The sequence below is a fragment of the Coturnix japonica genome, chromosome 19 (assembly GCF_054131305.1).
Source record: "Coturnix japonica strain WE chromosome 19, WE-NBRP24, whole genome shotgun sequence".
Taxonomy (NCBI): domain Eukaryota; kingdom Metazoa; phylum Chordata; class Aves; order Galliformes; family Phasianidae; genus Coturnix; species Coturnix japonica.
In genome coordinates this window covers 10911909-10938028 of record NC_140681.1, presented here as the reverse complement: position 1 = coordinate 10938028, position 26120 = coordinate 10911909, and the positions used below count along the sequence as shown (strand labels likewise).

Below are 26120 nucleotides of genomic sequence, written 5' to 3'. Positions count from 1 at the left end.
AGCCTGAGCCTGGAGCCGGCCCCTGGGTGCCCTGGGAAGGGGCAGCGGCAGCAGGGAAGGACGTGCCGGGCTGCAGCGAGCAGCAAGTGACCCCAGGCACACAGGAAGGTGACACTGGGGCCGTGTGGGCTCTGTCAGTTGTTTCTGGGCTGTGCTGCTGGCGAGTGGCTGGGATGTGCTGGGGGAGCCTGCTCGGCAGGCCCGGGCCCAGTGCCAGGGAGGCTCCACGGTGCCCTCCTGCCCTGCACAGGTCAGGAGTTTCCATTTGCTCTGCATCCTGAGCATGGGGAGCTACCAGCAGCCAGCATCCTGCAGCCAAGAAGGGCCCAAGGGGATGTTTTCCCATCTCTGATGAAAGCTGGGCTCTCCTGCATCACTCGGCGCTCCCCATCTTGTCAGTGTTTGTAAAGTTGCTGTGCTCTCCTTGTTGCTGCTTTGGCTCCGGGTGCTGCTCCGTGCCCCAGTTCCTGGTGCTGCTGGACATGATGCTGTGAGTCTGTCCTGCAGCTGTGGCCAATGCTTCCCTGCAGCGGGAGGCGGGCGGGGGGAAGGAGGGGAGGGCAGCGGGATGGAAAGTTGGCAGCCAGCAGTGAGGGGAGTGGAAAGAATGAGCTCAAACACAGAAAAATGTGGCTGAGCTGGAGGGTGGGAGGAGGGGCCGGGGGGGGCTGCAGAGAGGAGCTGGGAAAGGGGAGGACAGAGGGAGGAGGTGCTGCTGGGGGACAGGGGCTGCCTGTGGTCCCCAGCTGGGGTCTCACCTGGGCCAGGTGTAGCCAGGGCTCGGCAGCACTAGGAAATGCTCTTAGGATTGATTGCTGCATCCCAGCAGCATCCAGCCCTGCACAGCCACAGTCCCCAGTGCAATCTTTCCCTGTCCCAGCTGCTCCCGGGTGCCTTCCCCCCATTGCCACCCAGCAGTGCCATCAGCTCTACCACGTGCCTTAATGGGATGAGGGACTACTGGCAGCACACTGGAGCTTCACACCCACTGGGCTGCTTTGGAGAAGGGCTGTAAAGGTCTTTTGAAGGTTTTTTTTATAAAAGACTCAGCAGTGGAATACGCAAGAGTGTTAGCATTTCTGCTGCTATTTTGGGTGCCGGTCTAACAGCACACGCTGGAGGGACAGGAGTGGATCACAGCCCTGTGGCCTTTGTTCCGGCTTCTCCTCACACTGGGGTCCTCACTGCCCCCTGTGAACCCCAAACCAGACCGTGGGGAGGGGATGTGGTGGGATCACAGAGGCTGGGATACACCACAGGCTCGGGAGGCTGATTTCACCCCATAACAATGTGCAGTGCTGGTTTACGCTGGGTGAATCCTTCTTTTCCACAACAGGACAGAAGAGATTTCCCTGCTGAGCCTCAGAGAGAGCAGCTGCCAAGTCAGGGCTGTGGTGATGGGTGCGGGCAGCACCAGGGACCGTGGGACATCGCAGCCATGGAGAGGAGGACATGATGGCACTGAGGAGAAAGAGGTGGCTTAGTGACATGGCCGGGCTGCCAGCAGCTCAGAGGGAGGGAATATTCACAAAGAAAACACACGTTTTGGCCAGTTTTCCATCAGAGCTCTGGCCTATATCCAACAGCACAGGAAGTTTGATTCCATTGACAAGGCATTTCTCTAAGAGAGGTTTCTGCTGAGCACAGCCACAGGTGGGCTGGGGGTGTGCAGGGGACATGCAGCAGGACAGAGCACACAACCAGCCCAGGGCTGGAGTTGAAGCTGGGGACTCCCGGACCCAGCTCACACGTGGTATGGGCTCATCTCTGTCCTGCGTCCCATCTTCTGTCTCCCTTCACAAAACACTGTCCATACTTAGGCAACCACCGCTGTGCTCCTGTCTCAGGCAGGTTGTCAGCTCAGATCCTGGCAGTGGGGTAAACATGTCTGAGCTGACACAGCGCAGTGCTGCAATCCATCAGCAGGACCAACCTCGTGCCATGGGATCTGCAGCCATTGGGTATCCCGAGCTGGAAGGGATCCATAAGGGTGATATAAGGGTGATCAGCTCCCCCTGCCAGGACACTGGGATCCCCCAGACCCTGCTGCACAAATCACAGAATCACAGAATGACCCAGGTTGGAAGGGACCTCAAGGATCATGTAGTTCCAACCCCCCTGCCTGGCAGGGCCACCAAACATACACCTTTACTACATCAGGTAGCCCAGGAGACCCCATAGATCCCCATAGAGACCCCATAGACCCCATAGATCCCCATGGAGACCCCATAGATCATGTTGCCCATGGCCCCGTCCAACCTGGCCTTGAACACCTCCAAGGACGGGGCATCCGCAACCTCCCTGTGCAGCCTGTTCCAGGCCCTGACCACTCTCCTAGTGAAGAACTTCCCCCTGACATCCAACCTAAATCTTCCCTCTTTTAACTTCAAACCATTTCCCCGTGTCCTGCTATTGTCAGCCCTTTCCAAGAGTTTCCTCCCCTCCTGGCAGTAACTCTCCACCTCCCCTTCCACATTTACTCAGTGTTCTCCTTCACATCCTCAGTGCTGAGCTCAACCAGGAGGCAGACCCTTTATGTGCACACCCCATTGCAGCCCCCTGCCATGCTGCCCCCTGCCCTCCAAAGGGACAGCTGCTGTGGGACACAGTGTGATATACTTCCACTGTAATAGGGGGAGGGGGATTAAGGCCTTCATTAGAGGGATCCAGGCACGTAGTGGTGCCTGTGGTGGTAAAGCAGGATCTCCATGGGGCAGCAAAGCATAGAGTCAGGCTGCGGCCTAGTCCTGGGGGGGGGGGGGCACAGCTCTGTGTCTCCTAGCAACGCGCCCCCTGTTGCCGGAAGCTGACGCGCCGTGTGACGCACTTCCGGCCGGTAGGGGGGACGTGTCCCTGGCGCCATGGCGGAGGCGCAGAACGGCAGCGCGGGGCCTCAGGCCGTGCCCGCCGCCAGCGCCCGGCCCCCCGCCACCCCCGAGGGCATCGCCCTGGCTTACGGCAGCCTCGTCCTCATGGCGCTGCTGCCCATCTTCTTCGGGGCTCTACGCTCCGTCAGCTGCGCCAAGAGCAAGGTACCCCCCAGGGCCTACCGCCCACCGGGAACGCGGCCCCCTCACAGCACAGCGGACCGGGACGGCCCTGCTGGGCCCCGGAGCTGTGCTGGGCCCGGAGCCCCCCCGCAGCCCGGCTGCCCCCGCCCCCCCCTCGCGTTGGACCCCCCCGCTGCTCTGCCCGACCCCAGCTGGTCCCTGCGCTCCGATGTTGGGGTTCGTGACCCACCCCCGGTGCTCAGAGCCCGGCAGCTGGGTCCCTGCATTCACACAGGCTGCTCTGAGATGTTCTGACCCCCTGTATCTGCTGCTATGCTTTAGTTTAATGGTATCAGCTGTTACGGTGCAGTGAAGGTCTGCAGCACGGACTGGCTGTGGTTTTGCGGGTGTTTCTCCTCCTGCACACCGCAGGGAGCTGTGTTTCCTTGGGCAGCTGCTGTGCTTTGGCCACGCTGCTGTTGTTTCACAGTCGCTTTGCACGGCGGCTCCTGCCAAAATGCTTTGGGCAGCTATGGACAGGGGTGGCTGCTGCCAGAGATTCCAGCCTTGAGAGCACAGCCCCTTCTGTGATGGGAAAAGAGCTGGGGAGGGAATCGACCTGCACAGTGCTGAGGGTCTCTCTTGGGAGGTGGCTCAGAGGGAGATTGGCTGTGTTGGTGCTGAGCTATTTCAGGAACTGAAGTGGTTTGAGGAATCTGGGTTTTCTGAGCACAAGGAGTGGCCCAGAAGTGAGGTGAGGAACGAGAAAGTGATTGGAGAGAAATGGCGTTCAGAGGGTGAGCGACATATGGTGTGCACAGATGGGGAGGATGTGGGAATGGCCAGGCATGAGCAACAAGGTGCACAGCGTTGTTCTAAGCGAAGAAGGAAAAATGGCAGTGTGGGAGGCAGGGTTTCTCCTTTCTCAAGAGGAAAAATGCAGTGAGTTGTGACAGCCCTTGGAAGGACAAATGCAGACGGTTCTGCTTTCTTCCATCTTGGGCTCTGCCTGTGACCCAATTGCAGCCCTGGGGACAACTGGGAGTCAGCAGGAGCCCCTGACTGACTGCTCAGGTACAAAGCCAGAGCGTGGGCCACCAGGTAATCCACTTCTGTCCTCTCCTTCCTTCCATAGAACTCCTCGGAGATGCCAGAGACCATTACCAGCCGAGATGCTGCTCGTTTTCCCATCGTTGCCAGTTGCACCCTTCTGGGCCTCTACCTCTTCTTTAAAGTAAGTGAGCAAACAGCGTTGATGTGCCATGAACGTGCTGCCTGCCTCCTCCATGCTGTGGCTGTTCTCAAGAGTTCTCCCCATGCTGTGTAGCATTTGGGTAATTCAGAGCTGCTGAGAGTTGAGCTCACCCCTGGATTTTTTTTTGCCTCCTTGGGGTGATCTGGAGGTGCACAGACCAAAACCGAAGGGGATCAAGCACTTTTGAATTGCAAATGTCGCTGTCTGTTGTGTTTCTTGCTGTGCTTCTGAAGGCATCTCAGCTGTGGCCCTGGCTAATTGCTGGTGAAGATGAGTTCATGAGCGAGCCCATGTGTGTCCAGCTGAAGCCTCTTAGATGTGCAGATCCAACAGGCTGAATTAATGAGTTCTTGAATCATGGGGGAGTAATATCAGCAGCAGGTGCTTTAGGTCATATGGAAAAGCTGCCTTGATTTCAAGCACCTCTGGTTCCCAGCTCATGCTGGCTCCTCCTTTAGGGTAGTAAAGTAGAGCATCAGCCAAGCCTCTGGTGGTAGTGGTGGGGTAATAAAACAGCTCCCAGATCCACAGACCCTTCCAGCCTCTGCAAGGGTCTTCTGCAGGCACCAGGAAAGGACACGCTGAATGTGTAGCTTGACTTTGTGAAAACCACTATGTGATCTGTGGCTTTTCCATGTAATATTTGCATCCTGCCCTAAGCTCTGATGCTCCAGTGTTCTTCCTCCTATGAGAACACGCAGGCTTTAGCACATTCTGAATTAGAGATGTGGTCCTGAGGAAAGGCAGTGTGTGTTTTGGAGGGCAGGAGATCTAATAATACCCTGCTAAAGTGGGGCAGGGAAGACAGTGCTGCCTCTCTCCCTGCTCCAGCTGCCCTGTGGGGATGCAGTGGGGAGGCTCTGTCCTCCTTTCTGCAGCACAGGACTTACTTTTTTTATTAACTGAGTAGCTCATAGGTATGTAACAGCTCACAGGCCTGTTGTGCTTGTTTTGCTCTTTCCAATTTATTTTATATTAGCAATGCAAGAATTTGGGTTATTCCAACTCTTCTTCCTGTTTCCCTGGGGCACGGACAGAACAGCTGCCAGTTACCACATTAAGCACTTTCTTATGCTTCGTGCTGGGAGAATGCAGTTGTAACCTCTCTGTGGTTTTGTCTTGCAGATATTCTCTCAAGAGTACATCAATCTTCTGCTTTCTATGTATTTCTTTGTGCTGGGGATCCTCGCCCTGTCCCACACCATCAGGTAGGGTGCAGCCACAAGGCTGTGGGGTGTTGGGCTGATTTGGATGTTGTGGAGCATTGATGCTTTGTGGCAGAGCCAAGTCCTGGCTTGCTGCCTGTTTTCTCTTGGTGGATCTGGACAGCTTTTTGGGGAGGCAGGTCTGGAGTGTGTCGTGATCCCTTCTCTAGGGGGTAGCAAGGTGATCCCAAAGGCTCAGGAGTCCCACCTGCCTTGAGCTCCTGAAGGTGTGGGTCCCACCACCATCACACACCGAGGAACTGCTGTGGAGGACAGAGCTCCTCAACACCCTTGTTCCCTTTTCCGGATCAGTTGAAACTGGCAGCTGGATTTTGTGGCACCATCCTTGGTGTCTTGCAGTATTGTTTGGTGCAAAGTGCTGAAACCTCGCGCTGTTTCAGTAACAGATAAACTAAAATCTGTTTCCTGTTTCCTGAGCTGTGAGACACTGGGGACCAGATGCTTTCCCTAGAGCAGTGCTGCTGTTCTGCTCAGGCTTCATCTTTGCTCTCAGTTCAGAAGCAGAGCTGTCTTCTAGTGGCATAGTCAGTTCTGGGTGAGCAGATCTGTGCAGTACCTGGGGACTGTTTGTCTCCAGTGCATGCACACTAAGGATGGGTTCTCGCTTCCTGCACATGATACGTTGTGCCTGTTTCCTTAGAGCGTTTCTAGGGACAGCCACATGCAGGCAAGTCAGACCTCTGGGGAGGATGAGCTCCCATGCTTGGTGACAAGGTGGGGCTTACGCTGGTCCCTGACGTGGCATAACTTGGGACTTCCTTGTCCTGCTGGGAGGCTGACACTTCACGCTGCAGTGCTGTCATGCAGAGGTGAAGGCAGGGCCCCGTGTGGGATTTCTGTAGAACTTTCCTTTTTCTCCAACTCTCATTTCAGCCCCATGATGAACAGATTCTTCCCTGCAAATTTCCCCAACAAACAATACCAGCTCCTCTTCACCCAGGGCTCCGGGGAGAGCAAGGAAGGTACGCCGGCTTGCCACTCTGTTTCTGTTTCTTGCTCACTTGTTTCAACATACAGCCCTTTAAAACAACCTCAGAGACTTGCCTCTTGCTCCTTTCTGTGCCTCGTGTGTCCTGCTGTAAGCCCTGCCAGCTCTCCACGGACACGTGCGTGATCTTACACTGACTGGCACTCTCCCTGTTGATTATCTCTGGCTGGCAGGGAAGCCCCAGAAACAGTGTTACAGAGGGGAGCTGATGTTAAATGCACCGCATTTTAAGCTCATTGGGTAACGTAGTACTGACTGCTCAAGTCCCTGCACTGGTAGGCTGATTTGGTAAGTATCTGCCCAGTAGCTTTATTGGTAAAGGAATACCTCTACTGATACCAGCAGGAGTTAACTGGGTGCAGGAAGAGTGAGAAGATCTGCCATAGGAGAGTGCCTGAATCCAATTTCCTTACTGACAGAAGCATCACAGATGCTGTCCATGTGGCAGAGTCTGACAGGAAGGTCTGGGCTTGCCAGTGCGGGCTGTATGCTTATGTGCAGGTTGGACGTGATGACTGTGGGTGTGGCTGTGGGCTGGGAGACAGTCCCCTTTTGGGGTTTGTGTTGGTGCCCTGATGTGAACTTGGCTTTCTCTACCTTGCACAGGAAGGAGAGCTGCCAGGACTGCCTCAAATGTGACTTCTCTGTTTTATTGCAGAAATAGTGAATTACGAGTTTGATACCAAGGATCTTGTATGCCTGGCCCTGAGCAGTGTTGTCGGGGTCTGGTACCTGCTGAGGAAGGTGAGTAAGCTTCAACTCTCCTTGGGAGGAACTGGGCTCAGACTGGGGTCTGGGATGCAAGACCGTGGCTCTGCACATGCTGTGAAACCCATATCTCCTTTTCCTGTTGTTTTCAGCACTGGATTGCCAACAATCTCTTTGGGCTGGCGTTTTCCCTCAATGGAGTGGAGCTGCTGCACTTGAACAACGTCAGCACTGGCTGCATCTTGCTTGGGGGCCTCTTCATCTACGACGTCTTCTGGGTAAACGGGAGCATTCCATGGGGCAGATGCGAGTTGCAGCCATTGGCAGAAGGCGTGTGTGGCCTTGTGCCTCTTCAGAGGCAGCGTACTGGCTGGACACATACTTTCACTCAAGATTTCCACCTCCTCAACCCAAACGGGTGTGGTGGGGATGATGACAGAATCAAACGATGACAGAATGTGGATCAGCAAATGTATCTTAAAACATATTTGGTTTGGAGAGCCCAGGGTGGGCAGGGATCTCATCTGGGAGTCTGGCTGTTGTAGGCTGCCCATGTGTTCAGTGTGTCCCATCCTGGTGACCTGCATTTATAACTAAGGTCTGCCCTGTACCTGGCTGGAAGATGAGGCTGTTCTGGGATGTGCTGATCCTGCTTGTATTAGTTCCTCAGCTCTGTCATCTGGCAGCATTGTTAGCATCCTTCTGTTCTCTTGCACATAGAACTAAATACTGGAATGCTTCCAGACATTTTCCCTCAGCCAGTGCAGCACTCCAGTGTCTTTATTCTGAGATTTTCCTTATCTTTCTGCAATGGTTCTGAATCCCTTTCTCCGGAGTCCTGTTTACTGTCTGTATTCCTCGTTTTTTCCTGTCTGCTTCCACTTTCTGAATTACTCCGTTTCCAAAAGTCTTAAAACTTGCATACCTTGGGGTCTGTCCAGCAGTGCTACAGCTGCCTGAGTAATCCCTTGCTGTTTGAGCCTGGCTACTGTGTCTTATTTTGTACTTGGCCAGTGCTGCCTGTGTCAGAGGAGTCAGCTGTGCGGCTTCTTGGTCTTCCTGCTGCTTCTTCCAGCAGTGTGGACTGGGAGCAGTCAGCCTTACCAATGCCTTGTGCTCTGCTTGGGGTGTGAGCATCCTTCACTTCCTGTTGCTGCCCAATGAGGTCAGCTTCACCAGCAGATCAGTCTCTCTGAAGTGGAGAACCCCTTGCTGTGCCCTCCTGCAGGAAATAGGCATTTGGATCTTGGCATGGACTTAATTGCAGTGAGATCCAAGGAGGGTTTCAAGAAGGAAGAAGAATCACTCTGTCAACCAATGATAAGGTGTCCCTGCATAACCCTGAGGAGAACTTGCATATGATGCTTTTTCCTGGTCCCACTGTAGAGTCCTGTCACTTCCTGGCAATGTGCAGAGCATGCTGCACCTTAAGGGAGTGCTTGTTTTAAGACTTCTCATTAATCACTAGCTCTAGCATTAACCAGCATGTGCTTTATTTGCTTACTGCTGGTGTAGCCAAGACTGGAGGCTGGGGGCTGGAAAGGAATAGAAGTTAGGGTGGTTGACCTGTATGCTTACGGTCCTCTCTCCAAAATATGCCAACATTTAAAGCTGACAGTGCAATACTGATAAATGACCTCAGAGCAAAATGTTGCTCATCTGACCAGTTCTCTGGTCGCTGTTGAAGGTAACATCCTGCATTGTTTTGCGTGTTGTATCACAGTGTCTCACTGGGGCTGAATGCAGCCTAATCATTGCTGCAGGCCCAGTGGGTTTTGCTCTGTGTGCTCTCTCCCCAGGACCTGGGGTACCCAATGTATCAATGTATACATTGTACTCAGTGCTGCTGGTGGGAAAGCTTCATGCCACTAATTGTGTGCCTGTCCCCATGCAGCCATGGTCACCCTGGACTCCTCTGCTTTCCCTTAGGTTTTCGGTACCAATGTGATGGTGACAGTTGCCAAATCGTTTGAGGCCCCAATAAAACGTGAGTAGCTGTTCCTTGTGTGCAGGAGCAGCAGCTTCATGCTCTACCCCCAGCTCTGCCCCAGGCATTTGGTTTGGAAGGCAAGATACAGGCAGGAAGGGGCTGCTAGAAGACTCCCTGTCAGCAGCCCCTTGCGTCAGCCAGGTAGTGGGGAGAGACTGGAAAGCCCTTAGCTGGCTGGATTCACCAGCACTGCCAGGGGTGGCAGTTACCCCGAACCCAACAACTGCACTGGAGGGGTGAATTGATGGTTTGGGGGTGGGCAGTGGCTTTGGTCCTGGGAGTTGTGGTTGAAACCTGCATGTGGGGCAGGTCCTGAATCCTTCGGTTTCCCACTCCGGTGTCCAGGGTTGGAGCTGCAGGGCTTGGGGTAGGGCTAGAGGACCTGACCTGCCTTTGTCCCCTTTTTGCCAGGCTCAGCAGTGCTGAGTTTGATCAGCCCATTCTCTCCTTCACTGTTTCTTTCTGCTTGTAGTGGTTTTCCCTCAGGACCTGCTGGAGAAGGGCCTGGAGGCGGACAACTTTGCCATGCTGGGGCTGGGAGACATTGTCATTCCAGGTACGGACACAAGAGGGAGAAAGTGGTCGGGATTGCATCTGAATTGGCCAAGGGTACCTGAGCAGGTGGCTTCCTCGCCTCACCTTGCTTTGCCTTCTGTCCTGCCTGAGCCCCACAGTCTTCCACCTGGGCTGGGTGCTGCATGGGTTCTAGAGCCCTATGGGTGTCCCACCACGGCCAGGCATCGTGCAGTGCTGTCCCTGTGCTGTCTCTATGCCTTGTGCCACGAGAGGGCACTGTGAGCCCAGGGATGACCGCATGGGGGCAGTGGGATTGCTCAGCCTTTTGTCAGGCTCCATCCTCTCCCCTTCTCCCTGCAGGGATCTTCATCGCCTTGCTGCTGCGCTTTGACATCAGGTGAGTGGGTGGTCGGGAAGGGACCTGACAGGTTGAATCTTGCAGCCTCGTGAGCTGTTTGTTGTAAAGGAGAAGCTGGGAGCACAGTCGTGTGCTCTCATCTGGGACTGGGGATGTGGGAGAGGAGCTGGAAGAGGGAGGTGCAGGAGGAAGCTCTTTGAAAAGTGGAGATGAGCAGGGCTGGGGTGTGGGTAAGTCCTGAATGTTGGGGTGATCATTGCTGTGCATGGGGCAGAAGGACAAGCCGTGGGAAGGGGCCAGGTCAGCAGCGTTGTGGGGCCTCACTGGCTCACATGCCAAAGTGCAGGAGCTTTGCAGAGAAGAGGCAGCGTGGGAAAGAACTGAGGTGCTGGCAGCTGGGACGCGCTGCTCACACGGGTGCCAGTCAAAGCCTGGCAGTGCTCACTGCCTCTGGGCAGATGCTGGGGAACGCAGCTCCTTCCTACGCAGGGAGCTGCACCTGCCACCAGGGTGTAGCTTTCAGCAGTTACCCCACACCGAAAGTCTCCAGCTCGGGAGCAGCTGGGAATGGGCAGCTCTGTGCCACTGCCATGGTGTGGCCTCGTTCCTCTTGTGTTGCACAGACCCTCCCAGTCTGTGCCAGCGTTTCCAGGTGTTTCCACCCACATCCTGCTTGCACCAGCTCCTGCAGCCTGCCTGTGATAAAACACTGTGTTGGAGTGGGCTGCCAGAGGAAAGCAGCTGTGGGACCCCTCCTGGGTCCCAGCCCTGACCCCTATGCCCTGCAGCCATCCAGCAGCAGGATCATGCATCTCCTTCCCTTTCCCACCACCATGCATTGGTGTTTACCCATCCAGGCTTGTACTGCATTCATGGGACTGGGGACTGTGCTGGTGGCAGTGTCTGTGCTAGCCCATGAGCAGGCATAACAGGAGATGCCCAGCATAGCTGAGCTGGTTTATTTTCAGCCCCTGGCACTCCAGAGCCCCAGCCCAAGACTCTCTGTTCCCTTCCCTACAGCTTAAAGAAGAACACGCACACGTATTTCTACACCAGCTTTGTGGCCTACATCTTTGGGCTGGGCCTGACCATATTCATCATGCACATCTTCAAGCACGCTCAGGTAAGCTCTGCTTTGCTGCCTCGCACAGATGCATGCAGTCTGACACGCTAGCCTGGCCACAAGTGTCCCACATCACGCCAGGAAAAAGTAGATGCATTCCTTCTCTTGGCTTTGCTTTTTCTGTGCCTTTTCCCTGCTCAGAGCTCTGGAACTGAGCCCTGCTGAAGCAGGCAGGGTCACTCATCCGGGTTGGTGCTTTGGGGGCTCTTTGCAGCCGAGCTGCCTTGAACTGCAGAGCAAGGGAGGTTCTAGGAGCGTGCACGCTGTGGGTGCTTTTGCTTTTCTGCATGGGGGCCAAGTTAGAAGATGAAATTAGCTGCTCCTGAAGCAGCTTTCCGGAGCTTTAACCACTGTGACAGATGCCACAGGTGCAGAGGGAGAAGGCCAGCATTCCCTGCCCTCCTACTGAGGATTGGGTTAATTTGTGGGTTGGTTTCACAATTGTTTTCCTTCCTGGCAGCCTGCTCTTCTGTACCTGGTCCCCGCGTGTATCGGATTCCCGCTTCTTGTGGCCTTGGCAAAAGGAGAAGTAACTGAAATGTTCAGGTGAGCCTCAGCTGAGGATGGAGCTGTTTTGCCTGTGGCATTGGAGCACATGAAGCATGCAGATGTTCCCATGCCTGGGCACAGCTGGAGGGACGGGTTCATCTGGGCATGCTCTGGGTGTGTGAGTGCATGTGTGTAGGCGGAGGGAGTGGGTCTGTGTTTCTACACGCTGGCCCTGGCTCCAGCCACCTCCTCGTAGCCGTGTGGGAGCCTTGGTGCCGTACCAACAGGCAGGCAGCATCTGGTATTGCTTTACGCTCTGGTGACAAGCTCTTCCCATGCGCTGGCAGGCAGGGGAGGGTGGGACCGCACACCTGGTGCGGAGATACTTGGTCATTGTGTCCCAGGGCCCGTGGGTGGGGGAGAATGGAATTGGATCCAGCTGCGAGAGCAGCCAGGGCTGGTTCAAGCACATCCCAGCCTCTCTGCTTGGATAAAGGAGACACTTTGCAGCCCTGGGCCTGCAGAAATGAAGGGGTCTATAAAAAGGGGTCTTGGCTGCAGCCTTTCTCTTCCCCAGTTTATCCAGCTGCTTCCCACTGACTGCAGACAGGCCAGCTTTGGTCTCCTGCATGCTGTTCCCTTGCTCTGGGCAGAGTAAATCCCACCCCAGGCTGACAGAGAGCTGTTTATCCACTGTGCTTGGCTTTTGTGTGCCTGGGGCTCTGTGGTAGCCCCAGCACAGCTGCTTGCCTGAGGACACCTGAAGCAGAGAAGGAAGCATCCCACCAAGGCTGCTGGGGTTCCTGTGCTTGGGGAGGACCCCCACCCTGCTCAGAGGGAAAACAGTGCCTGAGTGGGGCCTGGGCTGTAGCAGCTGCACAATGGGGAGCGGGGCTGCCCCTGGCCTCCTTCCCCTCCCCTGGGAGACGCAGGTATGCGTGTTCCCACCGGGCTGTCAGCTGGGCTGGCTCCACAGCCCTGCAGCACCTGCCTCTGCTTTGATGTTTACTTCTGACGCTGCTGCAGGCACTGAGTGTCCTGGGATCGTCCTTCCTGTGCACCTGGGATCCTGCAGCCGCTCTCCCTGTGTGTGGTGACTCAGCTGCTCACAGCAGCACCTCCTCTGTGCCAGGAAACGCATGGGAGAGACAAGCTGCAGGGCTGGCCCCTGGGTCAGCGCGGTGCTCAGGGAACCTGGCAGCTGCCTATGGGGGAATAAGAACATGTAGAGCACTGAGCATGGGCTGCACCAGCAACAAAGCTGACTGCTCCCCCCTGAAGTCACTCTAGAGAAAGCAGGATGTGGCAAGGCTGCTACCTGCAGACCAGTGGCCCCTGCTGCAGTAATCCCCCCCACCCAGGTGTAGTTCTCCTACACCTTTGTGCTACACCGGCTCCGCTGAGTCAGTCCCTGTGGTCTCAGCCATGCATGAAGTGGCTGGGAGAGGGCGGCGAGGCTCTGTGCGGGCTGTGCTGCAGGGTAGGTGGAGCGGGTGGCTTTGTGCTGCAGCCCTAGGGAAGGGGTCCCAGTGGAGCAGAGCTGGCTGGCACTAGACTTACAGCTTTCAGCCTTCTGAGCCTCCCACTCCCATCTGCTCTGCAGTCTTTAGATGTCAGGTGTGGGAAGGCTTCTCTGTCCTCCAGCCCCACATGAGACACGGGGTCTGCTTCCCACACAGCCCCTGTGCTGCTCTTGTTGCCAGCACAGCACCCAGGCTCGTACCCCCACAGATTCCAGCTGTCCAGTTCCATTCATGCCAGCAGGAGCTGCCTCTTCCCTGAGTGTCAGCTCTTGCAGCATGGCACTGGGCCAGCCTGGAGGTACCAGCAGACGGAGGGGATCCTGTGCTGCCCGCACAGGGTTTGCAGCTGTCTCACTCAGCAACTCTTCTGCTTTTTCTTTCTCTCTCCCCCCCTCTCCTTTCTGGCCTATCCCTCCCCCTTTCCCTTCCTGCTTCCTGTCTCCTGCAGCTATGAATCCTCTGCTGAAATCTTGCCACACACACCAAGGCTTACCCACTTCCCCACCGTGTCCGGCTCGCCAGCCAGCCTTGCTGATTCCATGCAGCAGAATCTGTCCTGTCCCCGCCGACGCCGGCAGCAAAGCCCCAGTGCCATGTAGCAATTGCACGTGGTGCCCTTTCTTTGTCTGTCGCTCTGGCCAGGTAGGGGCTTATTCTAGCTCTGCCCTTTCCCCATGCAGCAGCTGTCACCTCACTGCTGTGGGCTGGCTGCCCCTCCTTTGTCGGGGGGGTGGGGGAGGAAATCATGAAAAGGGAAAGGCTGCCCTGGTGTGCTCCCAGCTTTCCTCCTTTAGGGCCCAGTTGCAGAGCTGGCCTGGCCCCTCTGTCGTCCCCCTCCCCTCCATGGCTGTGGGTGGTTGCAGTGGGGCAGCACTCACATCCCTGTGTCCAGGGGCATGAGAACACCCCCACCTTGGTCACCATCCTGTGACAAACCCAAACACAGTGCTGGGCTCCTGGATGCACCAGGCTGTGGGCTGGGTGCTGACCCTGCTAACCTCTCTGCTCTCATCTCTCTGTCCCCAGCTATGAGGAGAGCTCTACCCCCAAGGAGGTGCCGAGGGCCTCCAAAGAGGAGATGACAGAAGCTGACAAGAAAGAGAAGTGACCTTGCCCATGGGACCAACCCTGGCGCTGCCAGGTTGGGGCCCTTCCAGACCCTTTGCAAGTGACAGACGAAGCAGTTGTGCCAGAGCATCGTGTTGTGTGTGTTGGAGCAGCCCTCCCAGGTGGGGTATTGATGTACACCACATATCCACCCCTCCTGCTGCCCCCCGGGGCCGCGCAGCCACGCTCCCCTTTGCTTTGTCTCCTCCGTGAGTGCAGAGCAGGCAGGGGACAAAACACAGGCCGGTTTTTAAATTTTGTATTGTGCATTTGCTTTCTCTCATATTAAACCATCTCAAAGGAAGGACAGGGAACGGGGTGGTGACTTTTGGCTGCTGGTGCATAAGCCATGGATGGGAGTCCTGACCCCACCAGCAGCCTTATTCTTCCCACGGGGTCTGGGCCCTTGCTCTGGTCTGAATGTTTCCAAGAGACCTTCTCCTCCTGCAGTGCTCTGCCTTTCTCTGGCCTCTTGCTACAGGCCCAGGTTTAGGGCCATGGCTGCTGTGCCCAGCAGGGAGGTTTGAGCCCTTTGGGTAGGAGGGGGCTGTGGGCAGCTCGCGGTGTCATCCCTGGCTGCCTCGGGGCCTGCATATGAAGGATCCCGCATCTCTTGCCGTCTCCTCTGCCAGAATAAATAGAAAGTGCTCTCTGGCTTGGCAGCCCCTCCACAAAAGCCATATTGAGCTATTATTCCCCACGTCGGCTGCGAGCACTAAAAGTGGCGCCTTGCGTTCTGCCATCTAATGACCCTTCGCAGCCTCCTACAGATGTTTTCTATGACTTACAGCTCCTTTTCCAACAGTCCCGTCCGCAAAAACAAGAGGGGCCACTTTAATTCCAATTAAATACCTCCAGCTAAGCAAACAGTGTGCAGCAGGGCCTGGGCACGGTGCGGCCGACAGGCCCAGCCCATGGAGTCGCTGAGTCTAGACTCCAGATGTGATTTCAGCAGCCTCCAGCGTCCCATGGAAAATGACACGGGCTGTGCTGCGGGGCGCAGCACCCTGCTTGGGGCTGTGGGTCCAGCACTGTGTCCTATGGGGCCCTGCATCCTCCCAAGCTTTGACCAGGGGCATCATAGTGCCAGGATGCTCTTGTGCTCATCATGCAGTTTTTGGGGTAGTGTGGGGCTGTGTTGGGGTGCACGTTGTACCCCAGGCCGTTGCATTGCCTGCTGTCTCTTTGCTCCCTGCTCCTGCTTGCAGAGCTGAGGGCTCTCTAAAGGCCCACGGGGAGCGGAAGGCAGAGAGGGGAGAGTTTGGGGTCACCCCAGCCCTGCCCTGCCGATAAGCTGGGCAGGTCCTAGAGGAAGGAAGCGCTCGGGCCCTGCAAGGAGCTGGGAGCAAAGCTGGCGCCTGGGCGGCCCCGGGCTCACCCGCTCGAGCTGCACCTGGGTCCTGCAGCGGCTGCACGGCTCCGCTCTGTCTGGGCCACCTTCCCTTCACCGCAGGGTCCCTCCGGCTTAGGGGAAGGACACGGAAATGCAAACGCCCCGGCTCCAGTGTGAAACCTCCATCTGGGAAACTGGGACAGGACAGAGCCAGCCTGCTGCAGCTGTGGAGCTTGGGGTTGGAAAGCTGTGCAGATGCCCGTGGGCACCCGCTCCTTGTGTTGCTGCTCAGCCCTGTGCCCCCGTGGGGTGGGCTGTGGGTGCAAAGGGGGTTCAGATGCCGAGCACGGAGTTAAGAAGTGTTGCCGCTCACACCCTCGTGTCTTCCCCAGCTGGGATGTGGGGATGTTTGCCGGATGCTGCACCCCACTGCATCTGCTTTGTCCAAGCATCCCCCCAGCCCAGCTGCAGCACCAGGACATTGGGATGCCTGCTGACTGTGGGGTTGCTGCTTGATGAGAGCCGGGGTCCCACGGAGTGCCGGCGCCTGACCGTCGGCTGGGAGCGGGGAGAGGAAGCAGGAGAGAGCAGCCCCATCCCCGGGCTGCTGGCGAGGAGGGGCAGGAAGCTGGAATAAATCCCAGGAAGGGCCGCCTGGCTCCAGCTGGTCTGGGCTGCAGCGGATGGAGCCGGGAACGGGAAGGGAGAAGGAGGGAGGGGAACGCATGGGGGGCTTTTCTCAGGCCTCAGCCCTTCTCCAGCTGTGTAACGGGTGCCGCTGGCCCCAAGGAAAGGTTGGGGCTGCACAGTGCCCTGCTCTGCCAGGAGCCTGATTCGGGGTAAAGCGGGTGCTGAGGAGCTGTAGGTGTCGGGATGGTTAAGCTGGAGGCAAAGCACAACCCCAGTCTGGGTTTTGGGGTGTGTATTCACAGCTGGGGGCCTTCATTAGCTTGGAGGACACCCAGCCTGAATCCCAGTGTCTGCAGGTCTGTGCATCCATGCAGGTCCGTGCTGCTCAGCCACGTATCTGCATCCCAATGCACGCTACCACGATAACTCGTCCTTCCTGAGCCTGTCCTGCTGCCGTCGCCGTTTGGGCTGGGGGCTGCAAAGCCCATCCTAAGCCCCACCCCCCAAAATACGGCCCAGCTGCTGAGCCCCGCGCAGTGCTGGGTGCTGCCGTGGGGCTGTGGCCGTGTCCCCATCATCCCCACGTTACAGCTGTGCCCTGTGTGGTCCGTCCGGTGCCGTGTTGGGGGGATCGGCCGGGCGCTTTGATGTGCTGTGCTGCCGGGCAACCCCAACACGGCGCAAAGCAGCCGCAATCCCGGCCAGGCTGCGCCCCGCCAGCGCCATATGGCCGAGACCGCTGTTACCGAACCGTGCGCCCCTTTCCCAGAATTGAGATGGAAATGAAGCCATCCGTCTTGCCCTGCACACACAGCGGCACAACCGCTCCCAACTGCGGCCAAAGCAGCGGCAAAGGGCCGGTATCTCCATCATCACAAGTGCCAGGGGGTCCCTCAGAGCCACGCTGCGGGATGGGGCGGCCGTGGGACACCCATCGCTGTCCCCAAACCACCCGGGGTGGCCGATGCTCCGCGCTGGCTCGTCCCAGCCGTGCCGTATTGTTGGCTGCGCAGCTGGCGGGCGCCCGGCTGTGCTGAAAGGCATTCATTGCTGTGCACAATGTCCTCGGCCTCCCCGCCGCGGCCGGGCCAGCGCCGCCAGATGGGGGCTAATTAGTGGCTTTGAGAGCAGTGGTGGGAACCGGGCAGCACCAGGCCCTCCGCGAGGAACTGAATGGAGGGGGCGACCCCAGAGCTGTGCCCACCCTGGGAACCGCGCCGGGACAGAGGGACGGTGACAGAGGGGCTGGAGGTGCTCACAAAGGGTGGGGGTGGGGGGGCAGGGGGATGGAGGGACTGGGGGATGCTGCTCTCCCAGCCGGGCTGGCAGGGCAGAGACGGAGGTGATGGGGTTAAAGGCCCATCGTGTGCACGGCTCTGCAGGGCTGCCCCTCTTTGCAGAGGAGGAGGATGAGGGGAGGCCTTCGGCTCACTGCGTGCCACAGGAGGCTGCTGCGGCTCCGCATAGAGCCAGGGATGGAAACCGGGGGGGCGGGGGGGGCTCTGACCTCCAACAAACCCCTGCCATGAGGGCAGGACGGCTCGGCTCCCTGCAGCCGCAGCAATCCCTGCACACCGACCCCATGCAGCTGGATGCACGTGCATCTGCCCATGCATGGGTCTGCATCTGTGTATGTGTGTGTGTGCCGTGCATGTGTGTGCAGCTACAAGGTGTGAACCTCATGCACACACCTACGTGCCCACTTGTCCACACGGTGCCCGGAGGGGTCTCAGCTGTACCGGGGGGGGGGGGGGGGTGTCCCCGAGCAGCAGCCCCTCTCGATGCCGCCCGGCCCCCGCTGAACCGTGACCGCACCTCCCTGCAGGTGCGGGCTAAAAAGGTAGCGATCATTAACGCTAATTAACGCTTAGATCGGAAACCCTTTAGGGCAGGGACCGGGTTTCTGTTTTCGTCTTCAGACCGCACGAATGTTACCGCCACCCAACCGGCCCCAGGTGCCGCTCACCGGGGTGTCTCCTTGTCCCCACGGGGTGGTCGTGTCCCGGTCCCGTTCCGTGCTGCAGGTGCCCCCCCCCCCCCGCCCCATTCCGCCCCCGTCTCCATGGGCGCCGCCCGCCCGGCGCCGCGCTGACAGCGAGCGGAGTTTTATGAATGGGTGACGTCACGGCACTGGCGTCTAACGGTCTGGGGAGGCGGGAGGAGGGGGGGGGGGTACGAGGGGCCCCGGGGGCTGCAGTGAGAGCGGGGGGTCGGGGATGGAGGGGGAGAGAGGGACAGGGGGAGAGGGGCTGCGGGTCTTGGGGTGCGGAGGGGGCACCGGGCTGGGGGGAACCGGGGGGTGCGGGGATCCCGGGGGGTGCGGAGAGAGACAGCGGCGGGAGCCCACGGTGTCACTGCCCACATGAAGGGTCTGGGTCGGGCCGGGCGTTTCCAGCTCGTATCCCGCACCCCGAGAACACCCACACCCCCCGCAGCCCCCGTCGCATTCCTGAGCCCCCTCCCCACTCCGCTCTGCACACCGCGGTCCCTTTAAGGCGCTGCCCATGAATGGGGCCGGCTCAGCTGTCCCCGCCCCCTCTGCACTCCTATTGGTCAGCGCTCTCCCGGAGGCCCCGCCCCCCCGCTGGCGGCGCTCTATAATTGGCGCAGCGCGGCGCGCAGCTCCCACGGCCGCCCGCAGGGTCCCAGCGCCGCCGCTCGCAATGAAGGTCGCCTCTACCGCCCCGTCGCCGCTGCCCGCCGGTCCCGGTGGGGCTCTAAAGGCCGTTCGACCCGGGGAAGCCGCTCGTTGTGGGCCGGGCCCTGGCGCTGTTGCTGCCGAACAAGCGGCCGCAGCGCTGCTGTACGATATGAAGGGCTGCTACTCCAGGCTCCGGGCGCTGGTGCCCACGTTGCCGCGGCACAGGAGGGTCTCTAAAGTGGAGCTGCTGCAGCATGTGATCGATTACATCTGGGACCTACAACTGGCTCTACAGCCCGGCCCTGCCCGGCCCCCGAATCCTGCTGAGCCCCCAGAGGTGAGTGCGGCCCCTCCCGGCCCCATGGACCCGCTCCCATCCTCCGTTCTTATATCCCGATCCTCCTCCGCTTTGTGCCCCGTTCTGTGCTATCCCCATCCACACTGACCGCCCGCTTTTCCCCTCCCGCAGGCCCCGTGTATGGCCGCTGCCGACCGTATATTGTGCCGCTGAGAGACACCGACACGGACCCGAACGGAGCCCCCCCCCCCCCCATAAGGGCACGGACGGGACCCGCATCCGAGAGCACGGAACGGACGCACCTACGGAGCCGACGGCCGCGGCTCGTAACCTTCTCAGATTGCTGAGAGCATTCCATGTATTGTATATTACAATGATGCTGGAGAATATTGTTCTACAATAGCTGGAGTTTTGTTATTAAACAAGCCCTGATTACCAGGCAAGCTTCTTCCTCGTGGTTGCACTGTATGGGACTGTGTGAGGTTGGGGGGGGAATCTGGGCACGGATCATCGAACCACTTGGAGCCCATGTGTGTGCATGTGGTGTGGGAGCACTGGGGCTGGGTGCTGGTGCTGGGCTGTTCTGGGGCAGGTTGATGGAGTGGGAGCCCTGGGATGGAGCAGGGAGAGCAGTGGGTGCACCTGGATCCCAGCTCCTGAGCTGGCCATGGGTTTTCCTGTACACCCTGCAGGGCTGGGGGCTCTGGGTTGGCTCCTTGCTTCCCCCGGGGCAGCCATGCCTTCCCGGTGGGGGGGTTTGTGGTGCAGGCTGGGGCTGTCTGTACTGCATTGCTGGGGCTGTAAGTGTCACATCCCTGTGCTTGTGCTTGTGGAGCCGGCTGCTTTGCCCTGGGATCACAGTGTCTTGCTCAATCTGCCCTGGGTTCTAATATGGTTTGAGGCTGAGACTGGGCTGGAGGCAAAGAGGCTCCAGCCACTTCGGCTCCTGCCGTGGGAAATAGGAATAGGGAAATAAGGCCCGGAGCTGCCCCCTGCAGGTGAGTGCCGGGCTCAGGGTTTCGTGCCCACCTGGGTTCTACACCTCGGGGCAGGGCTGAGCCGCAGCTGGGCCATCATCGGGCAGCTCCTGGGCCTGCCCTCACCCCGCAGGGCTGCCCGTGGCTCCCCCATGACTCACGTACTGTCACCTGTGAGTCACTGCAGCAGCTGGGACACAGCGTGGGACAGTCCCCCATGTGCTGCCTGGAGCTGCAGCAGCGGCTGTTGTGCCCGGGATGCTGCGGTGCTGCCCGTGCAGCTGCTGCTCAGCCCAGGGATCACGGTCAGGATTTGAGCGACATTCCTGGGGAGGGAAATTGCATCGGACGCGGTTGTGTAACATCGGGGCTGTGGTGGCACTGAAGAGGTTTGTGTGCTCACACTGGGTACATCCCAGAGCAGGATGGGGGGCAACCCGGGCTCTGGGGGCTCCATCTGCACCCCCCGGGCTGGCTCCATGTGTTCCTGCCCGCAGTGCAGTGATGTGCCCTGAGGGGGGGTGGCTGTGTGTCCCACTTTGGCTGGAATAGAGTGGGAATGTGGGACCCCCATCACTCCTGCAGCCCCATCCCTGTGCACAGCGTCATGTTCACAGCCCTGTGTGCGCTCTTCCAGCACAACCAGCCCCTCTCAGCACAGAGGGGAACACAGGGAACCGTGGCGTATCCCGACCGAGCCCACCTGGTACCAGCAGCGGGGGATGCGTGTCCCTGGGATGGCCCCCACCCTCCCGTTGTCCCGGCCCCATCCAGCACCTCCCCTTTCCAGCCCTTCTTTCCCGCAGCGCTGGGTCCCTCTCCCGGTGTCCGCTCGCACTGCACGGCCCGACCCTCGGGGGCTGCCCGGAGGGGTTTAGTGCTGCCCGATGGGGAGGACGGGCCGTAACCCCCACGTATGTCACGGTGGGGAGCAGAGCCCCGCGTGTCTCCACGTCCCACTGCCCCAAACCTCTGCTCCCACCCCCGCTCGGTGCCATTGCCACGTGGCATCGTGGTTTGAGGCGTGGGGACATGGTGTGGCAGGGCCACAGAGGGCAGGATGAGAGAGACAGAGGGCAGGGATGGGGCCGGCAGGGCTGGGCTGAGCGCTGCCACGTGCCGCTGTGCCACATGCAGCATCTGTGGGGAAGCCCCGGGGTGGGCCTGGCCCCTGCGGGCACCCAACAGGTCCTGGGTGCTGCGGTGGGAGCCTGACTCATCCCGGAAGGGATTAGGGACACAAGGACATGGGTGATGTTCCGGTCCAACCAGCCCGTCCACCCCTGGATGGACGTTGGCGTCACAGGGCACTGCTGCCCGCTGCCACTCACATGGGAAGTGGACCAGCCATGGGACCCGCTGCTGCTGTTGGCCACGGTGAGGTTGGGAATGGGGCATGTAGGGTCAGAATGGTGCTGAGCTGGGGGGCTGGGGTGGTGCTGGTGGCTGGGTTGGCCTTGGGGACGCAGCTACAGAGGAAGTGGGCAGAGGATTTTAAGACACATATGGTTTGTTCAGTGGGGGTCACCCAGGGGTCTGCATCCCATACAGTGCCAGAGTGGGACCCCAGACCCAATGAGGGTGCACTACAGCCGGGCTGTGGATGCGTGTCCATATTCCCAGCCACTTGCTGTCCCCAGGCCAGCAGCACCGCCCTCCATACAGCCCCCTGCCCCATCCCTGCTGGGGGTTTCCTTGGATAGTGGTGGGCTGTTTCCTTGGTGGGCTGTTCCCCGCCTGCAGTGGGTTTCAAGCTCAGCTCCTCGCCATCCGCCGGGGCTTTCTGTGGGACCACAGAGTTCTGCTCTCGCTCTGACTGTCTCTGCCTTCCCGTCACCCTGCGCCTGGGGCTGTCAGTGTGTCCTGGGGTTCTGTGACCTGTGTGACCCAGAGCCTTCCTCAAGGTGGGAGCAAAGACTGACCCCATCCCCTGGCACAGCCCCACCACATCCCCCTGCCTACGTTGTCCCACCCTCCTGCTCCCCAGCTGTCCCTATGCAGGGCACAGTGGCACTGTTGGGTCCCTGCACATCCCTATGTGCTGTCCCCTCCTGCTGGGCCATGAGGACAGGGCTGTGGTGGTGTCCCCATCCCCACACAGCCCACAGCCGGCAGTGACGCCGCGTGGGACCTTCTCCTTCCTGCACTCCCAGAAGAGGCACAAACGGGGAACAGAGGGGGAACCGGCTTCCCCTCTGACTCACGCATTGGGCAAGGCTGGGCTTTTGGTGGCTGGAACACCACGGTGGCCCCGATGTGCGCACGGGAGCTGATGTCAGACGGTGTGCCCCGATATAAGGCCTGAGCTGGTGAGGATGCTGGGGGCTCAGCATCCACTGTGTGTCCTCAGCCATGTGCTCTGCTCCAGCCCTGGGGTCGTGCAGATGTTTTGGTGCCAATGGGAGTCTCCCAGCCCGTGTCCACCTGCTGAGCAGTGCAACCCTGGGGACGTGGCTGTGCCTCCTGCTCCTGCTGGCTGCCTGTGTGCCCACTGCCACCTCCAGCCCTGGCATCAAGGGCCGGGTGACCCGGAGAGCTCTGGAGTACGGTAGGTGTCTGATCCTGCTCAGGCTGTGCTGGTTTGGGGGGGAACCCCAGGAACCATGTGCGGATCCTGAGGGTGGGTGTTGGAGGGACTCTGGGTGCCCTTGTGCCAGCCCTGAGCCCCCTGCTCTGCCCCAGGCCGGCGCTTTGGGCTGGAGATGCTCCGCTCGCTGCTGCAGAAGGAGCACGATGTGAATCTACAGGGCTCCTACCAGGCCCCGCTTCTGGGGAGACTCAACTACACTGTGCCTCAGTAAGAGCTGCCAATGTGTGCTCGTCTCTATCCCCATCCCTGTCCACATCTCCATGTCCCTTCCCATCTCCATCTCCATGTCCCTTCCCATCTCCATCTCCATGTCCCTTCCCATCTCCATGCCCATCCCTGTCCTTTTCCCCATCCCTGGTGCACTGCTGTGAGCCTTTGCTGTCTGCTGTGTGCAGGATCCATATCCATGAGCTGCAGATGAATAACTCCACCGTGGACTTTGCTGAGGACGTGGGCGTGCAGCTGACAGTGCATCGTGCCCAGATCCAGCTCAATGCCACCTGGCACGCACAGTTGGCTGCATGGTGAGCCCTCACCGGGCTGGGGCTTGGAGACAGGGGCCAGGGCCACCCCTGTCCTTGTGCTCAGCCATGCCATCCCCAGGCAGGACAGCGGATCGCTACAGCTGCATATCAGGGACCTGGCTGTGGCTGTGCTGCTGGGGCTGGGAGCTGATGAGCACGGCCACCCCTCTGTGTGGGCTGCTGGCTGTGATGCCCGTGGCACCGACCTGCACCTGCAGTTCCATAAGGGACAAAGGTGACCATCACCCCATTGCTCCCCCTGTGACTGGGGTGGGTTGGGGAGGTGAGCTGAGCACTTGCTCTGTGCCCCACAGCTGGCTGTACAACCTCCTGGTGCCGCTGCTCCAGAGAACCCTGAGGCAGCAGCTCAACAAGCAGGTGAGCTCAGCTGGTGATGCCAGCGCCGCCCCTGTGCCCAGTGAGGAGTTTGGAGACCCCCACCCCGAGTCTCCCTGACTCCCTGCTCTACTTCCAGCTCTGCGTTGAGATCCAGAAGGGCATCAGCAGGCTGCAGGACAGCCTGAAGAACATTAGAGGTGGGGAGATGGGGCTGGGGCTGGGGGCTGGTGGGGAATGAGGGTCAGACTCATTCTGTGCTGTACCAACTTCTCTGCAGTGTCCGCTCAGCTTGACGCCTTCGCTGCCATTGACCTCTCCTTGGTGGGGCAGCCAGTGATCACTAAGGAGCACGGGGATGTTGACCTCAAGGTAGAGCTGTCCCACAGGGAACTGGGCTGAGCCCCACGTTCATCAGCCCATCCATCATCCATCTGTTTGTCCACGCAGGGAGAGTTCTTTGGGGCACGCAGGCGGTGGCAGAGCCCTTTCTCAGCACGGCCTGTGGGGCTGCCTGAGCTGCAGGAGCCCATGTTGCTGGTGGCCATCACTGACTTTGTGGCCAACACTGCAGCCTTTGCGTACTTCAGAGCTGAAGCTCTGCACAGGAACATCACTGCTGACATGGTATGGATGGGGCAGAGCTGCTATATCCCATGGGGTCCTGACCGCGGTGCCCCTGTGCCCCCAGCACCCCAATCTCTGTTGCCTTCCAGCTTCCACGGCGCTTCCCCCTGAAGCTGGACACGAAGAGCATGGGGAACTTCGCCCCGCAGGTGGGAATGGGGCGATGCAGCCATGGGATGCTTGGGATGGAGTGCAGGCAGGATGAAGCAAAGGATGGGATGTGGGAGGGATGGGATTGAAGATGAGATGCGGCTGGGACGGGACACAGCTGTGTTGTGATGCAGGAAGATGAGACACAGGATGGGATGCAGCTGGGATGAGGGCAGGGTGGGATGTGTTATCACTCCCTGGCTGCTGCGCTGCTGGAGCTGCTGGGTGCTGGCAGTGCCATGAGCTTGGTGCCAGCCCAGCTCTCCCTCTGCAGCTGCAGCAGCACTTCCCCAATCGTCCTGTGGAGCTGCACCTCTGGGCCCGCCGGCAGCCCCTGATCTCCTGCCATCCCAATGCCCTGCATGGGGCTCTCTTCGGCTCTGCTGAGGCCTTCGTGGTGCTGCCCAACGCCACACGAGTCCCTGCTTTTCTGCTGAACATTGTGAGTACCGGGCTTACACAACACTGGGGCTGGAGGGTCTGTGTGTGCTGGGGCTGTGCTGGGTGACACAAGGTGATGCTGGGGCTGTGCTGGGTGATGCTGGTGCTGCTCCGGTCTCTCTGACCTCTCCTCTTGTTGCAGGATGCCAATGTGACAGGGAAGCCAACCATTACTGGGAACAGGCTGGGGGGCACAGTGAAGCTGAAGAGGTGAGTCCTCAGCCCTGTGCTGTCCCCCCACTCCACCTTCTGGCCATTTCCATCCCTGGGTCTGTGTCATCTGCTCAGACACCACCCTGCCCCCAGTTCTCATCTGTGCCAGCTGTCCAAACTCTGTCCCCATCCTCAGCCCATCTCTGCCTCATAGAAGGGACAGCCCTGTCCCTGTGTTTGATGCTGACTCCTCTCTCTCCCCTCAGCCTCAGAGTGATGCAGGTGATGTCGCACGTGGGGCCACTGCAGGTGAATGGAGGTGATGGGGACACAGTTGGATGGGGAGGGGGGTAAGGACAACATCCTGCTGGGGGCTGAGGGCAAGGTTCCAGCTGGGCTCGTGGGTGTCTTACAGGTGGAGAAGCTGGAGAACACACTGAGGTTTGGGCTGTGGCTGTTTGGGGTGCCCTGGGCAGACAGTGAGTGCTGTGTCCCCATCCCCCTGAGCCCCCATTATCCCTATGCCGCTCCACTCACAGCTCTGCTATCCCTACAGAGCGGCTCCGTCCCGGCATCCCTCTGCCCACCCCCCATGGCATCACCCTGCTGAACCCACGCTTGTCACTGCACGAGGTGGGTGCCACCCCTGTCCCCTCAGCCCTGTCCCTGTGCCACTGTGCCCTTCTCTTACCCCTCTCTCCATGCAGGGCTTCATGCTCGTCACCACGGACCTGCAGTACGAGCCCTGAGACCTTCATCTGCGTGGGAAGATGCTGGCCATGAGTGCTGTGCTGCATCCCCATCCCTGTCCCCATCCCACCGGCACCTCGTACCCTCACAGCCCGGCTGAGCAGCGGGTCTCGCATCCCCTCGGCTGGGATTAAAGCTGGTAGCGTGGCTCAGCCCGGCTGTGTGCGCCTTATCTCCACGCCGTCCCTCTGCCAGCCCCGTTACCGGGATATAACCACCGTATGACCGCGTGGGGCTCCGTTTCTGGGGCTGGGTCTCTGTACCCCCCGGTCCCAGCGCTGTGGGGCGGTGCTCGGGGGGTCTCACAGCCCCCTCGTGTCGCGATGTGGCCGCGCAGCTCCCGGTTCGCCCACGTGAGGGAGCCCGTGCCCGTGGCTCCGGGAGCGGGGAGCGCTCA

At 59.3% G+C, this 26120-nt stretch overlaps 3 protein-coding genes and 1 long non-coding RNA gene across 5 annotated transcripts; 3 read left to right on the top strand and 1 right to left on the bottom strand.

The window, feature by feature from the left end:
- The first annotated feature begins 2838 nt into the window (after positions 1 to 2838).
- HM13 (histocompatibility minor 13) lies at positions 2839 to 14577 on the top strand. Of its 2 annotated transcripts, XM_015882079.3 has the most exons (13): positions 2839 to 3032; positions 4126 to 4224; positions 5371 to 5453; positions 6345 to 6433; positions 7118 to 7203; positions 7320 to 7445; positions 9097 to 9154; positions 9630 to 9713; positions 10034 to 10070; positions 11052 to 11154; positions 11615 to 11700; positions 13615 to 13808; positions 14193 to 14577. In XM_015882079.3, the coding sequence occupies exons 1-12, from the start codon at positions 2862 to 2864 to the stop codon at positions 13763 to 13765; spliced, it is 1173 nt and encodes a 390-aa protein (XP_015737565.1). In that variant the 5' UTR covers positions 2839 to 2861; the 3' UTR covers positions 13766 to 13808; positions 14193 to 14577. The 2 variants fall into 2 exon arrangements, with proteins under 2 accessions (XP_015737565.1, XP_015737566.2); XM_015882080.3 differs by lacking the exon at positions 13615 to 13808.
- LOC146757855 (uncharacterized) lies at positions 14519 to 18267 on the bottom strand. The gene is made up of 2 exons (XR_014936006.1): positions 18203 to 18267; positions 14519 to 14898 (listed from the first exon to the last, which is right to left on the bottom strand). It is a non-coding gene; the product is annotated as an uncharacterized LOC146757855 (long non-coding RNA).
- A 596-nt stretch (positions 18268 to 18863) lies between these two features.
- Positions 18864 to 19618, top strand: ID1 (inhibitor of DNA binding 1). Its single transcript, XM_015881879.3, has 2 exons — positions 18864 to 19214; positions 19347 to 19618. The coding sequence occupies exons 1-2, from the start codon at positions 18900 to 18902 to the stop codon at positions 19386 to 19388; spliced, it is 357 nt and encodes a 118-aa protein (XP_015737365.1). The 5' UTR covers positions 18864 to 18899; the 3' UTR covers positions 19389 to 19618.
- Positions 19619 to 21216: 1598 nt separating this feature from the next.
- Positions 21217 to 25875, top strand: LOC107323109 (bactericidal permeability-increasing protein-like). The gene is made up of 16 exons (XM_015881874.3): positions 21217 to 21529; positions 22521 to 22700; positions 22835 to 22949; positions 23138 to 23266; positions 23346 to 23501; positions 23581 to 23644; positions 23742 to 23802; positions 23883 to 23974; positions 24053 to 24229; positions 24319 to 24378; positions 24654 to 24821; positions 24963 to 25030; positions 25240 to 25282; positions 25389 to 25452; positions 25530 to 25606; positions 25681 to 25875. The coding sequence occupies exons 1-16, from the start codon at positions 21400 to 21402 to the stop codon at positions 25720 to 25722; spliced, it is 1626 nt and encodes a 541-aa protein (XP_015737360.2). The 5' UTR covers positions 21217 to 21399; the 3' UTR covers positions 25723 to 25875.
- The last annotated feature ends 245 nt before the right edge of the window (positions 25876 to 26120 follow it).

Bases quoted from the DNA above. Each gene is read 5' to 3' on its own strand.
- HM13 (XM_015882079.3), top strand. From the start codon at position 2,862: ATGGCGGAGGCGCAGAACGGCAGCGCGGGGCCTCAGGCCGTGCCCGCC. The intron at 5,454-6,344 runs GTAGGGTGCAGC...CTCTCATTTCAG, and splicing joins GCCCTGTCCCACACCATCAG to CCCCATGATGAACAGATTCT. The intron at 7,446-9,096 runs GTAAACGGGAGC...GCTTTCCCTTAG, and splicing joins TCATCTACGACGTCTTCTGG to GTTTTCGGTACCAATGTGAT.
- ID1 (XM_015881879.3), top strand. From the start codon at position 18,900: ATGAAGGTCGCCTCTACCGCCCCGTCGCCGCTGCCCGCCGGTCCCGGT. The intron at 19,215-19,346 runs GTGAGTGCGGCC...CCCCTCCCGCAG, and splicing joins ATCCTGCTGAGCCCCCAGAG to GCCCCGTGTATGGCCGCTGC.
- LOC107323109 (XM_015881874.3), top strand. From the start codon at position 21,400: ATGGGTGATGTTCCGGTCCAACCAGCCCGTCCACCCCTGGATGGACGT. The intron at 23,502-23,580 runs GTGACCATCACC...TGTGCCCCACAG, and splicing joins CAGTTCCATAAGGGACAAAG to CTGGCTGTACAACCTCCTGG. The intron at 25,283-25,388 runs GTGAATGGAGGT...GGTGTCTTACAG, and splicing joins CGCACGTGGGGCCACTGCAG to GTGGAGAAGCTGGAGAACAC.